This window comes from Rhinolophus sinicus, chromosome 3 (genome assembly GCF_057876585.1).
Source record: "Rhinolophus sinicus isolate RSI-liver-muscle chromosome 3, RSI-T2T, whole genome shotgun sequence".
Classification (NCBI taxonomy): Eukaryota; Metazoa; Chordata; class Mammalia; order Chiroptera; family Rhinolophidae; genus Rhinolophus; species Rhinolophus sinicus.
Genome location: NC_142503.1, coordinates 6,014,282 through 6,029,988, shown reverse-complemented (window position 1 = coordinate 6,029,988; position 15,707 = coordinate 6,014,282). Strand labels below are relative to the sequence as shown.

Here is a 15,707-nt window from a genome sequence, read left to right as displayed (position 1 = left end):
ACGTTGAAAGCTAAGTAGACCTGGAAAATGCAAAAGCCTTCACGAAGAAGCAAATAGTTGCTAGAGTATTTCTTTCTTATTTGACTGCCTCAGACCTAAACGGAGAAGACAGTGATATAAACACAGGTGCGCGACCTTCCTACCTCACTGCCTTTCTTGTTAAGAGTCCTGTCCCCCAGAAGGATTCTGATCTAGTTGAAAAACAGACAACTTGAACAATCCCAGCTTTCCAAAAATCTGTAACTGCACCATTTTCTAAAGTAACTGATTCTTCCTTCTCAAAATGCTGGAGTCTCATGTCATCATCCATCTTTTTTTTGCAGTGATACAATTTCTCACGGGGGTTTTGGCAAATGGCATTATTGTACTTGTGACTGGCCTGGACTTGATCAAGCAGAGAAAGATGATGCCATTGGATCTCCTCCTTTGCTGCCTGGCAATTTCCAGGATTGGTTTCCAGATGGTCATCTTCTACGTTATTCTGGCTGTTCTGTCCTTGATGGAATTATCTCCAGTTGCTGAGACGTTTACATTGTTCCTGTTTGTGAGTGAATCAGGACTTTGGCTAGCCACGTGGCTCAGCGTTTTCTACTGCACTAAAATCACCACCGTCATCCATCCATTCTTCTTTTGGTTGAAATTGAGGATACCCAAGTTGGTTCCATTGCTGATTTGTGGGTCCTTGCTATACACATCTTTCACCTCTGTTTTCCATAAGAAATGCAGCTGGACTCTTTTCAAGAAAGTCTGGTTGGGCCTTTTCTCCCCAAATGTAACCATTCAGATGAAAGAACTATCTACAGTACATTTTGCCTTTCTTGTCACTGAGTTCTTGTTGCCATTACTTATCTTCCTTATTTCTGCTCTGCTCTTGATATTTTCCCTGGGGAGACACACCCAGCAGATGATAAACACAGTACCGGGCACCAGGCACCCCAACACAAGTGTCTACTTCAGCGTCCTGCTGTCTACCCTGTCCTTCCTGGTCCTCTATCTCTCCCAGTACATGATGGCTGCTTTAATCTTTTCTCAAATTTCCAAGGTCAGACAGTTCATCTTTCTGGTTTCCATGTTGGTGTTTGGTTCATACCCCTCTGGACACTCCATTATCTTAATTTTAGGAAACCCTAAACTCAAACAGAGTGCAAAGAAGTTCTTCCTCCACAGTAAGTGCTGTCAGTGAGAGAGAACTTGGGTCCCTTCAAAGAACCAGTGGTCCGATGAGTGGACAGTGCCTGCCATGCCTTCTTCAGCCAAACACACCAGCCTGTTCACAGATACACAAAACGTCATCTAAAGACTGTCGAAACTGAGTCATTTTTATGGACTTTCTCCTTTTTCAAAGGGTTGAGTTTCAAAGCACGACCCATGTTGGTGGGTCACGTCAGCGTCAGTATCCTCGTTGTAATATTATACTGTTGTCTCACAAGATGTTACCTAATTGGGGAAGACTGGGTAAGTCGTACAGGGATCTTTCTGTATTCTTTCTTACAACTTCAAGCAAATCAACAATTATCTCAAAATAAAAAGTTTAAAGAAGAGTAAAGCATGTTTGAACTTGTGATATCAGAAGGATGCATGAATGCTGTAGGGTCCCTGTGTGTCTGACGCCTAGTCTTAGATGATTTACCCTGAACAAAAGGGCTGACTGCTCATCTCTTGTTTGCCTGGATGTCATTTCTGTTCTGTTCTGTTCTGTTAGAATTACAGACAATGGAAGCATTCTTCCACCTCAGGTCTGAGAAGAAGTTGGGGACAGGCTGGCCTTCTCTGTCCTTGTAAGCTCACCTACTCCATGCTGCTGAGAGCGTAGATACAATGGTGACATGTCTCATCAACTGATAAAAAGGCAGACAGATGGAGGAGAAAGAGGAATCCAGGGCCAAGCCCTTGTTTTCCATTGCCCCCAGTTGGGCACACCGAGCACACAATAACTTGCAAAGATGTTTCGTTTTGCACTTGTGTGCTCAGCTTTGGGACCCTTTCAAGTGAGGGTGGCAGTTTGGAGCTTCTACCACGTTGCATATCTTCCCAACGAAGCAACATCGGTAGGTGGGTGGGCTGGGGGTGTTTCCATCTGCTTGCAGTCACATATGCGTTTTCTACGTATTTGATGATTTTGGATGCTAAGATATATATGTATATTTTTAAAACAACTTCAGAACCCTTTTGCTTCCAGTGAAGTAAAAGGTTTTCCTTAATTTGGCTATATATAGATCGTAATTCATATGTGATGATGGAAAGCGTGTTTAGCTTTGGATTTGCCAGTCACCACTAATGTAGATTCGAATACTGGTTTACTAGGCCAAGACATGCGGGCCTGGTCGTACTAAACAAACAGAGGCCTTTGCCTCCGAAGATCCAGGCAAGTATTTATCTTCTTGGGTGTGGGAATTAAGCTCTGAGGCTAATCTTCCTCATCCCACAGGTTTCATTCTTCATTCCCCAAGGAGCAAAATAACAGCCTCTGTCTTCCTGCTCTTTGATTTCCCACGTGCTACTAGGTGAGAAGGTTTATAGCTAATTGTATACTCAGGCAACCAGCTCTGGGAAGAGCAGTTATGTTCTGGATGCTTTGAGAAGGGACAGTGAGGCACCACGTTTATTTTCTGCACATCTCAAGTTCAGGTGTCTCTCCTTGAATAATGGTGTGTGTATGTGCACATGGGGAGGGGGAGAGAGAGAGAGAGAGAGAGAGAGAGAGAGAGAGAGAGAGATTTCTAACATTCAGGAAGAAGCACATATAACTCTCACGTGAGTTTTTTCTTATAAACCAAATTCTGATTCGATTCCGTGCAATTCCTGCTTTAAATAATACTAGTTAATGTAATAAATATTAAGGTATGGCTGTTTACATACTTAAACCTTACAATGAGTTAAGAAAAAAAAAAAGACAATGTATGTTAAAGCAAACTGTTCTGGACACATTTTCAGAGTCTATTTTCCTAGAAATAAATTTCTTCCAGAAGTGTTGCCTAGCTGTTGCATGTCTTCCCAACGATATGAAGCAATATCAATGGATGTTGCTAGGACGCCAATTGCTCCATTGTAGAAGCAAAACAGATTCAGCCTTCTGTCTCTCTGGAGCCACCCTTATCTGGACTTCTGAGCCTTGACACACTGTTTTGGCCCTGCTCATCTGGTGTGGGGTTAGCCTCTAAAGTGGTGCTGGCACCCTCTCTGCCCCACCCCTGCATTTTGAGAAATGAGGCTGCACAGGGGCCCTGGGGAGCCTTGGCTGTGGGATCACATGCCTGTGGGTCAGGCCAGAGGGCTGCTGACTTCAGGGTGTGACTCGGTCTCCCCTTCCCCTGCTTCTTCTGGCTCCCTGGGGAGACCCAACACCCCTGTACAGTTAGTAGCAAAGGAGGGAGGGCTCTAGAAGGCTCTAGGGAAGGAAGCCAGCATAATATCCTACTCTACTTCAGACAGGGGGTCACGAGCGGCCCCAAACCAGGGGACGAGTGTGCCACGTTGTGCTCCACTGTCTGTTCTGACTCCTTTGAGACTCAAACTTCAGGGGTTCTCCATGGTTTCCAGGGACTGAAAATGGTGACTCCAATTGAGAAGGCTAATCTATGTGCTCATAGAAATAGATTTTTTAAAAATATTCATAATGCAACAATTTGAATGTTAAAAGTTTTAATTTAATGCTGTTTAAATTCTAAGTCACTCATTCAAATGTGAGAACTGTTTGATGATAGAATAATCTGGACCTGAAAGTGCTGGGAAGACGTCAATGTTTACTGTCGACCGGTCTTCTTCAGTCTGACGACCACCCATTCTAGATCCTTCAGCTCACATATTATGCCCCAGTGTGTGCGTAAGTACAGTCATACTTGTCAGACTATGACTATTCTAATTTTAGGCTTGGGAAATAGGGTTTCCATAACTTTTGTCCATGTAGACCTACATCTTGTTGGGTGAGAAGGGGGACAGGTACTCAGAAATATCCAAAATGAAAGAAACCAGGCGGATCATCCAAATCAACTCTGGCAATCCATGGGATGACAGATGTTGCAGACAGATGGCACCCATATTGGAGAAAAATCCAAATGACAAGGACAGGGAGACCCATGTGTTTTCGAGAGGGTTTCTCTAGGGAATGAGTTTGGAATCAGGTTAGAGATTGTATTATCTCCAACTTAATATCAGTGGTATATTCTTTTTAAAAAAAATTATTCTTTTGCTACCAAAGAATTGTAGACTGTCATCTGAAACCTTTATGCCAGGGAAAAGAGGAAAGGGGTAGGCACTGAGAAAATCTGCCTCCATGAGTTGAAAACCTTAAGCTTTTGGGAGCAGTTAACATAGATTCAGCTCAGGGTATTTGTTTCACTGCCTTTCTATATGAAGCCAACATCTCTCTCTCTCTCCTTGACACATTAAACCATCTGATAAATCACTCTATACCTTTGCAGCATTAAATAATGATTGCTTTTAAGATGTGATGTAAACCTTTGGCTTCGTATCTGTGAAATCTGGATCTACTTAATCATGTTGGCTGGGGGTCAGAAGTTGGTGATTTTATTCTGTAATTTAAAACATATTCAAATCAATGAAGTGTGGGTTTCCTTTTTTCTTTTGGGTGTTTTATTTGTTTCTATTTTAAACGTTTCTCCACAGGATCATCAACATAACTTAATATTAAAATACCTACTTAAATCTCTAGAAACATGCCCATTTTTAAAACGATGATTGAGAATTCATTTTGGTTAAACCTCAACGTCCTTGAGAAAAGGGTACATTATGACTCTGTTTCTATTTCTGAGGTTGGAATGCATGTACTTAAGTAAAATCTTTAGCTTCTGTTAACTAAACTTTCCTATTCCTCTAGAGTTGTTCAAGTGATTCAATATAACACACGCTGATGAGCCACTGGGTAGAATTCAGATTTGGGGGTATCTCAGGTCCCACAGCTAGACTGGGCTCAGCACTTGGTAAGCTCGCTCTGAATGACCGAAATTCCGGAGCCACTGGGGAGACTTCTAATTCTTCTCAAGTCAGGCAGGTGGGGAAGGATTTGGAAAGTAAGTGAAGTGGCTAACAATAGGATGGGATGGAATATTGCTAAATATGTGGAATGCCTTCTGGCCTAAACCCAGTCATTTGGACAGCAGATGCTGTACTTATAAATTAGTGAGTTTCACTTTACTTGAAACCCAGGCAGTTGGCTTCCAGGAAACATTGGCCAGCTATGGATGGGAAGCTCGATTTCATGATAAATATTCCCCACCATAGTCACCACTGCTTGAGATTCTTGAAATAAGTTCTTGTGCCTTTGATCGTGGAGACATGATATTCTTAATGCCCCTGGCTGATGATGGATCTGAAGAAGGGGCTCTATGGGAGGAGAGAGGAGACCTTGAGACTAATATGTTGGATTGGGAGGCTAAGTGGATTTGTATACTACCGTATAGAGACAAGTAATTAGTCCATGCACAAGCCAAACCAGTGTTTCAGAGCCAATAATCTGGTCTCCAGTTCTTGCCAGCACGCTCTTGCTTATTTTGTTACTTAACGACTTCCGTGCAATGCAGGAGGCACAGAAAGGAGCTGAGCCTCTGCTCCTAGGCCTGTAAAATGGGGATAAGAATGACAGATACCATGTGCTTAACAAAGGTCCAAGCACATGGTTGTGAGCGCTAATGAATAACTCCCGGTCCGGGGTCTGAAGCGAGTGCTGTCACAGTATCTCTAGCCGCACCTTGGGAGAGCAAGGGCCTGCACTGGGAGGGACAGGCTGACAATGGAGGGTCATACAGGTAACTAAAGCCTGATGTGAACCTAGCTGCACCCTGATGAGCTGGGTGGCTTAATGAACCTGAACCTCACGTTTCCCCCATTTTTGAAATGGGGTACAAACAATTCCAAGCTTAACAAGAGGAGTTGATGGGCTCCTGGAATCAGTGCCTGGCTGCCGCTAATGTTGCTTAATGGGTACAGAATTTCTGTTTGGGATGATGAAAAAGTCCTGGCAATAGATAGTGGTGATGGTTACACAACACTTTGAATGTACTTAATACCACTGAATCACACTTAAAGTGGCTAGTATGGTAAATGTTATGTATATATTACCACAAAAAAAGAAACCACTGTCCTAAAAGATAAGAGGCAGGGGCTGGGCGTGCTACCATTGTGTCCTGGGACTGTTTTTTGACAAACACAGGGAACAGTCTCCCTTATCTGTCACTGTGAAATCCGAAATCGACTTCCCCCAGTACAATCAGCTTGTGTTCAGGCTAATAGATAAATGCTATGAACCTAGGTACTTTCAGAATCTGAGTAGATCACTACCATTCAAATACGAGCTCCTCATTCTTTCAAAAGCACACAAGGCATTTGGCAGGCCATTGAACTTGAGCATGTGCAATGGTTTAAACAGAGCAAGGAAAAATCAGATTCTCTGATGCCATCTTTAAAAAGAAGTTAGCTCGAAATTCATCTCAAGGGTCAAACCCAAATAAAACTAAAAAGTAGGTTTTTTTTTTTTTTTTTTTTTTTTTAACAGGCAGAGGGTGCGTGGGGTAAATTGCTGGGGAATGGAAGTTCTAATCCAGCAGGGCATCAAAGTTGTGCTTATAGTGAAGCATTTTAAAGTCTGACTCAATCCTTGGTAGTGAACGCAGAGTGAACTGATTACAAATGGCGTGCTTCCAGAATGTTAAAAATAAACATGTCTCCCTCGATGGGACCAGTTTCTGTTCATGTGAGTCACCTAGGGAGCAAGCTGGGAACGCATCCTGAGGCATTGTTGTCCTGTCCAAGCAGAAGTGTAACCAGGGCAAACCCAGCTAGCTCGGCTGGGCAGTCTTACCTGCCAACGCAATACTATTCCTTCTCCACATGCTTTGTGTTTGGTTATCCTCCAGGTTTCTGCCCCTGCCAATCATAGCTGCTTTGTCCTCATTTATACACAGACCGACTGGAATGTGCTGGGAGGTGTGCTTATCAGTTACAAGCTGATGCCACGCCTCCCAAAGAATTCCCGGGAGGTGGGGTGGGTCGGATGTTTCCAAGTGTGAAGAGCGCTGTCTGCCTGGTTTTATAGGGAGAAAGTGAAGGGACCTCTGTGAAGTAACTCTCTAAAGGTGTCCTCTTTGGGGTTTTAAATCATATTTGAAAAAGCAAAAATGAAGCAGAATGCTGTAGACAAGCCAGTAGGGACGTCCTGGGAAAGGAGCCTCAGGCCTGTGCCGTTAAACCTTCCGATGGCCAAGGTCAAGTGGGATCTGGGTCGTTTCTGCCTCTCAGGTGCTGAGAACAAGGCGGCAGTGTGAGCTCCAGAGGAAGGCTTGGGTGCTCTCACTGGCCGTTAAGAGCGAGGATTTTTACATCTTTAATTAGATTTTTTATTTATTGAAAATAATAACGAATAACAAATAGTGAAGAAGAAAATTGCCCAGAATTCACCCTCCAATGAAATTAGCAATTTTGATTTGCCCGTGTTCCCATTCAAACACTGAATAAAATAATTTAATTTTTACATCATTATAATCATGGCAAAGGTATATTTTTATAAATTTTATTTTTCTTGTTATGTTAAGCATTTCCTTGCTGATCGTTTTAATGACTATAGAACATTGAGCTGATACAGCACAGTGCCCAGGGAGAGAGGGGGTGTTGTAATGGCCTCAGCTGTTAGGACCCAGGCTGATTCCACCGTCCCTGCTCAGACGGCCTTCCTGCTGTCCTGGGCACAGGGAGGCCCTGGGCTAAGGAGTGAGTCCTTCAGAGTCTTAACTGGAAGGAGGTTTACACAGAAAGGAGTTAACACATGTGTTACAGGATTCCACCAGTCTTCTTATCAGATTGTTTAGAAATTAATATTGAGCCAACAATATGTTAAATTACCCATTATGATAATGACGATAATGTGCACTAATTAGCTTGATCCTAAAATTTGAAAAACTGAGACCGAAGGCAGGTATTCTTAATCCCATTACACATGAGGAAACAGATTCAGAGGCTGAGTGCCTGGCACAGCCATGATTTGAAGCCCCGTCTTCTAGCTCATCTGGATGCACTTGATGATGGATGCACGTGGAGCCCTGAGGGTGCCCAGCTCAGGGGTGGCACGTATCACCAGAGGTGCCAGAGGAGACAGCAAGCAGAGGGTCTCACCATATTCTCAAGGTGAAATTCTCAAGGTCAGGAGAGAGGCTGGTAGATGGGCTCAAGGGAAACCAGAGAGAGGAGAAGAAGCAGCTTGTGGGCAGGGAGAGGTTGCAGATACCCCGGAAGTGTTGCTGGAGCCTTCCTGGAGGAGCAGGGTCAGGCATAAGCGAGAGTCCAGGGCTGACCTTGACCAGGAGAAGTTGACCTTGACCAGGAGAAGGAGCTAAGAAAAACTGTGAGAGGAGAGTGGAGCGCCCTGCAGGCCTGCATTGTTCTGTGAAGTCGGGAGCAGAAGGCGGAGCTGGGCTGGGGGCCACTGCTGGGCCCTGCCGTACAGCAGTACCCTGGCCCTCTGGAAAGGTCCACATGCCATCTCTGGATGCGTGTCCACAGCGTGGGGGACACACTAGTCACACTGGGGATGAGGAGACCTGGGCGAGGGGCTGGGCTAACCACCCAAATCAAAGCTGGTTTTCTGGGCCCACCTCATCGGTTTAGCGATGGTCCATGTCTCCTCATAAACTGTTCTTCCTTCATCACTTAGGTCTTTCCGGGAAGAGGTCGACATTTTCCCTCTTGGATTAAACTTTGAGAAAATTCGAAAGGGAATGTGGACGAGTCCAGTATCCTCACTGTTCTAGATCAGGTTTCTCAGCTTCAACACAATTGCCATTCGGTATTGGCTAACCCTTTAGGGGTGACAGAGGCTGTCCTGTGTATTGTAGGATGGGATGGCAGCCACATCTCTGGCCTCTACCCATAATATGCGAATAGCACCCCCCTCCCCACTGAGACGGTACAAAATGTCTCCAGATGTTGCCACATATCCCTGGGGAGCAAAATCACCCCTGGGTGAGAACAGCTCTGCTAGCGGAACCCGTTCATTTTACTCCGCAAAGGAAAATGGACTAATAAATATGTAGATTAACATATTTATAATTTAAACGTAACTGTGACTGTTGTATTAATTATACAATTAAACGGCAGAGCATTGGGTTTCTGCGAATATTACCTTCCAGCTAAAACTCGGCATAGTGTCTTTGGAACCAGATTCAAACTCAGTCCGTTTCAGTCTTTCTCTCAAGTTTCCCCAGGACACGTCCTCTCCTGCTTCCTATTCCAAACCACTGTTTGTTGCCTCTAAGAAACAGTTGCTGTACCCCAAAGTGAGGGCACACAGTGGCCCTGGGTATGTTCCTGAGGTCTGAGACTGTTGTAAGGTTAAGGAATCGATGGGTACAAAATGTGTGACATTAGGGCAGAAATCGCAAGAGAAGAACAAAGTTCCGTGTGGACTAAGAAGTCAGCCTGGGGGATTCACGTCTTCCTTGTATTTGTGGTTCCGCTGAAGGAGAATGCAGTTCTTACAGCTCGGACAACACTGGCTGAGGCTCCGAGTGGGCGACTGCAGAGGAGGAGGCTCAACCAGAAGCTCCTCTTCCACAGCGTCATGCGTCTGCGTTTGGGTTCACAGAGCACGAGGGCGTCTCCAGCACGGCCATCCATCATTTCTTTACACGCGCGGAGGAGAGGGGAAGCCCAGCCGGCAGGGCGGTGCCGTGAGCAGTGTCATTTCCCCTCATTTCCTTCCTGACAAGCCGGACCCCGCCACTCTCAGAGCTGGGGACACCCCGACCCAGAAGGCAAACGTAGGGACTGTGCTTTATCTGAGGGGGCCTGTGGAGACCTCCCTGCAAACAGAGCTACAGGGTAATATCTCCCTGAAGACTCTGTGACACAGTGAGAAGGATGAGTGTAATCAGGAATGTCAGGGTAAGGAGAAGCTTAGTGTAACAAGAGGTGTTGGTGTAAGGAGGGAGGCTAATATAAGGAGTGTGAGTGTAATGCGGGTGTTAGTGTAACGAGAGGTGTTAGTATAAGGAGTGTGAGTGTAATGGGGGTGTTAGTGTAACGAGAGGTGTTAGTGTAAGGAAGGGTGTTAGCGTAATGGGGGTGTTAGTGTAATGAGAGGTGTTAGTGTAAGGAAGGGTGTTAGCGTAATGGGGTGTTAGTGTAACAGGAGGTGTTAGTGTAAGGAAGGGTGTTAGCGTAATGGGGGTGTTAGTGTAAGGGGAGGTGTTAGTATAAGGAGTGTGAGTGTAATGGGGGTGTTAGTGTAACGAGAGGTGTCAGTGTAAGGAGGAGTGTGGATATAACAGGGTGACTGTTGTTAACCATTTTCTCACCAGAATGCTGGAGGGACTAAGACAGCCAGCTGGGTTAAAATGTAAACTCCAACAGAAAGATAAAGTGCATATTGATAGAATTTGGGTGAGGAAGGTCTTTCTGAGCAGAACATCAAAGTCAAAAAATTCACAGATCTGATGACATAAAACTTTCAAGTGTCTCTACAGAAAAAGTCTCAATGACAATCTTCAGAATATTGGGAAGCTATTGCAGCATATATAACAGAATTAATATTAACAGAGCAACAATTCCCCAAAGCAACGAGAAAAAGACGCGCGTGATCAATAGTGTATGCAAAAGATGTGAAGGAGGCGATCCAAAACAGGCCAGAAAGTGCACGACAAATGTGGGACCAGAATGCAAGCTGGAACAACACTTGGGTAGTGTCAGCCATAGTTTAGTGGGCTGATAAACAAACGGAAAGGAACGCAGTCGCCAGTGCAGGCCGTCGGAGGTTTTGCTGTCAGCACAGCATCTCAGAGAACTGTTGGCCAGCGTACCTATGGATTTGGAAGCCGGAACACTTTGACCTAGTAGCAATTCCACATCTACGTACTTGGGATCAATAAATAATGAGGTAAGTGCCCCAAGTGAAAATTGAGAAAGCTTCCTTTAAAAAGCTTCATTTTTTATGAAGGCAAAAATGTGGAAGACCCTAAACGACCAGGAGAGTGTTTCAATAAAAACCACACGTGAACCTTGAATACTCCTGCATCTGTCAAAAATATTTATGTTGACCTACTAAGGATGTTTATAGAACATTAAATGCAAAAAAAAAAAAAAAAAGATTACAAGGTAACATACATACAGGATTTTATTTGTGTGAACATATGTAAGTTTACTTTCATATACCTAAAGAAAAAGTGGAATTATCCGTGACTCTTTCTCTCTCATTTTGATCTGGGTGCACTTCCCACGGTCACTCCTGTACCTCGAGGGATCCAGCTGCTTCAGGCTGTTGGCGCCACCTCAGGAACAAGTTCTCAGAAGCAGATTAAAAGCAAAGGAGGCCTCTGGTGCACCAGTGGTTGGTTTACAGTGTGTAAGTCTGCCTTCTCCTGCTCCAAACCCTGCAATGTCTTACTTTCCTGTTCAGAACACAAACTGTACTCTCCCTGTGGTCTATACGATCCCGTGAAACGTGAGCCCTCTCTAAATTCTCTCTGAATTCTTTTTCTTTCCTTTCCTTACTTGGTCTGCATAGAACACAATGGCCTCCATGCTGTTCCTAGTTCATATACCAAGTTCTCTTCTACCCCAGGGCCTTTGCATTTACTTCCTTTTGCCCGGAAAATGCACAGTCTGTCTCTTGCCCTCACTTAATCAGGTCTCTGCTCAAATGTCACCTCTGTGAAGCAGACTTCCCTGATCGTCCCATCTGAAATAGAACCTTCCCCATCCTTCTATATCCCCCAATTCACCTTTAATTTTCCTCGTAGCACCTCAATGAGTGCCTGACAATGAATGATGCATTCAGATCCTCATTTGTTTTTGATCTCTCCCCAAATAGATCAAAAGCTCCACAAGGGGGAAACCTGGCTTATTCTTTGCCATTGCCACAGTTCCTAAAAGAGTATGTATCTGGTCTGTACTTATTGGTGGGGAAAAAAGAGAGGGAATAATAGTAGAAATTAACTAAAAGACAAAGAAACAAAATCAACAAGAGCAAATGCTGTTTTTTAGAAATATCTCAAACTAAACAAACTACTGTCAAGGCTGATTAAATCAAAAAAGGAAGACAAATTATATTAGTGATGACAAAGGAGGCAAAACAGATAGAGGGAAAGTTCTTTAGAAATTAAGAGACTGCCCTGACCACCTTCGTAACAATGAATTAGAAGATTCTGCTGAGGTGGGGGCCCTGGCCTGCCTGGAGGGTCCCCCCCCACCATGGTCTCTACAAGCAGTGGGGACAGGCATAGCCCAGGTATTGGTGGGGTGTGAAGTTTATACAGAGTTAGGTAATGATGTAAGAAAAACAAAATCACACAGATTTTCATACTAAAAAGCTCACAAATATCACAAACATTGTAAAATCCAGAAACATAACAGGAACTTATTCTTAGTAGCAGTAGCAGGAACTGGCTGCCTGACACACACGCCTCTGCATTACTCATCTCTCTGGGGCTTTTTCCCTGCATACTTTTCAATTGCCTCCTCCTATGACAATAATGTTGTAATATCGTTTTCTGTAGAGAGAATAGAAAGCTAATTCCATCTTCCCTCTCACAAGGTTGACAGAAACTTGTGTTTATTATTGAGATTTAGAAAGGCTACTTTCAGTGCCACCTCTGGTAATTGGTGATGCCACAACGGTGACTTTCTGTGCGGTTTCTTGCTCAGTAGGTCCTCCCAATGGGACTGGGGTGGGGGGTGCAGTGTCAAGGCCTTGGGTCTTTCCTGGGGGAGTGGTGAGGGGCTGTAGCATCAGGCCTCAGAGGTTACAAGCCTTCATCCCCCATCTCTGGATATGGCCTCCCGCAGCCACTGCCTCAGTGGCAGGTCAGCTTCCCACCCTCGGTGTGTTTCCCACTCCCTCCCTAACCATCCTCACTGTTGCAGGGCTGGTCCACCAGAAGTGGGGAACACAGAGGCACCTCCAGATCCTTCTTCTTGAGGTCAACGTGGGGGTCAGGATTCTCCATGAATCCTTAAGTGACAGGCTGTTGCTGGGAGCACAGGATGGCGTGTGGTGCTGGTGGCTCTCTGGTCTTTCCTGTAGCGCCCACCAGCAGCGTGTCAAGGTGACACCTAGGCTGGGCAGTGCTCCATGCAGGGGAGCTGCTCGATCCTCCTTGCGTCCATGGGGGAGAGCACAGCCAGTGCGAGCATCATTCTCTTCCTGGCAAGCCCACCACTGAGTGGGGGCCAACCTAGGGGCCGGTAGGAACAGCTCAAGAGCCTGCAAGAGGGGCACGGGACTGCCTGCTGGGGTAAGTGGGGCAGCATTTCCTGCCACAGTTATGCTTCCATGTGTCCTGCTTGGTGTGTTCTTCTCGTCCTTCCTCATTCTTCCTCTTGCAATACCAGTTGGTGTCCTGGTGTTGGCCATCTGGTGGTTGTGTGAATCCCCTCTCACTCCTTGACCATAAATAAGAATGGTCACCTCAGTTTTACAACTAACATTTTACTATTTGTTTTCTATATGTTTTATGTCTTTTTTTGGTTCCTCTATTTCTCTATTGCTTTCTTTTATGTTAAATATGCAAACTCCACTGTACCATTATAATTTTATTTTTATTTATTTTCCTATATATTTTTGAGTTATTTTCATAGTAGTTACATAGTAGTTACAGTTTACATTTTAACGTATGCCAATCTAGTTCAGATTAATACCAATTTAATTTCAACAGTACACAAGACTTTGTTCTTATATAGTGCCTTTTCCTCCCTTTCCTTTGTGGTGTTATTGTCACAGATTACATTACTTCTTTGTGTACTGTATGCCCATCAACACAAATTTATAATTATTTTTTTATGTTGTTATCTTTTAGGAGAAAAATCTTGCAAACAAAAAATACATTTATACTGTTGTTGTTGTTGTTTTTTTAAATATTTACCTGTTTTGTGACCTTTATTGGTGCTCTTTCTTTCTTTGTGTGGATTCAACTTGATGTTTAGTGTCCCTTCATTTCAGCCTGAAGGACTCCCTTTAACATTTCTAGTAGGATAGCTCTATATGAGACAAATTATCTCTGATTTTAAAATATGAGAATATTTTAAAATATGAGAATATATTAATTTCCCCTTCATTTCTGATGGGTAATTTTGCCAGATACAAAATTCATGGTTGATAGTTTTTTTCTTTCAATGCTTTGAATATGTCATACTTCTGACTTCTGTTTTCCATGGTTTCTGATAAGTCAGCCATCAATCTAAATGAGGATCACTTACACAAAATCAGTCATTTCTTTCTTGCTGCTTTCAAGATTCTTTCTTGGTTTTTTACTTTAGACAGTTTGATGATGACATATATATGTGGATATCTTGAGTTTATCCTATTTGGAATTCATTGAGCTGCTTGGATGAGATTAATGTTTTGTTTTTTTTATCAAATTTGGTAAGTTCGAGCCATTGTTTTTCAAATATTCTTTCTGTCCCTTTCTCTCTACTCCTGAGATTCCTATTATTCATATGTTGAGAATCTTGATTGTGTTCTACAGGTCTCTGAGGCTCTGTTCTTTTTTTGTCTTCTTTTTTTTCCTCAGATTGGATAATCAGTTGATTACTTTCAAGATTACTTTTTCTTTCTTCTGCTCTCCAGCCCTCTAGTGAATTTTTCATATTAGTTGTACTTTTCCAATTGCAGAATTTCAATTTGATTTTTAAAATGATTTCTTTATTGATATTCTCTATTTGGTGAGACATCATACTTCCCTTTAGTTCTTTTGATATAGTCCTCTTTAGCTCTTAGAATATGTTTAAATAGCTTATTTTCAAGTCTTTGTCCAGTAAGTCCAATCTCAGGTCTTCCAAAGAGACAGTTTCTATTGATTGTTTCCCTGATCCCTTTTTATGGACCATACTTTCTTGTTTTGGGCATGTCCCATAATTTTTTGTGAAAATCAGACTTTGAAAATATAATGTGTCAACTCTGAAAATCAGATTTTCCTCTGATCCCCTCTTCCTGGTTTGTTTTCATTGCTCCTTGTTGTAGTTGCTGTTTGTTTTGTGATGTTGCTGAACAATGAGAACACAGGCTTTCATTTTACTAGGCTATTGTAGATCTAGAGTGTTGGGGCTGGGACTAGGGCAAGTTGAAAGCCCCAGAGCTCACTGGTGTGGCTGAGATTTAGCCAGTTCTTCTTTAACAAATGCTCCTCAGGTTTCTCCAGGCCTTTGGTTAATTTCCAAAGTTCTGAAAAAGTTGATACTGACAATTTTTGCCAGCTTTCTCATTGCTTTTACGGAGAAGAGAATTTTTGGAGAAGAGAACTTTCTGCCATTTTGATTGACGTCACTTAACTTTGTTTTGATACATGAAATAGCTTGATTATGCTGCTTTTATGTAACCTCAGCCAGACCTGATAGCTTTGGTCCTGAAGGAGTCTGACTCTGATTTTTGGTCCTTATTTACCCCTTATAACTTATTTACTAGGCCTAAGTTTTTACACAGAGACACCTCTAAAATAAGTTGGAGTAGAGTATGTACTTATTGATAGCACCCAAACTAGTGCATATATTAACACCATTATTGTTTTGTACATACAGACGTTTTATAGTCAAGTATTAATCCATATGAGGCCACAATCAGGATCATGAGTATCACCTGTGAACTTATTAGAAATGCAAATTCTCAGACCCTAACCTGTCTCAGTCCTTGCTTTAACAAGTACTTTGGGTAACTTATGCTCATTAAAGTTTAAGGCCCACTGGAAAAGAGAAAAAGATATCGTTTACAC

General features: G+C 43.2%; 1 protein-coding gene across 1 annotated transcript; it reads left to right on the top strand.

Moving 5' to 3' along the window:
• The first annotated feature begins 283 nt into the window (after positions 1-283).
• On the top strand, positions 284-1,183 carry TAS2R1 (taste 2 receptor member 1). Its single transcript, XM_019756919.1, has one exon. It carries the CDS (start codon positions 284-286, stop codon positions 1,181-1,183), a length of 900 nt encoding a protein of 299 aa, XP_019612478.1.
• The last annotated feature ends 14,524 nt before the right edge of the window (positions 1,184-15,707 follow it).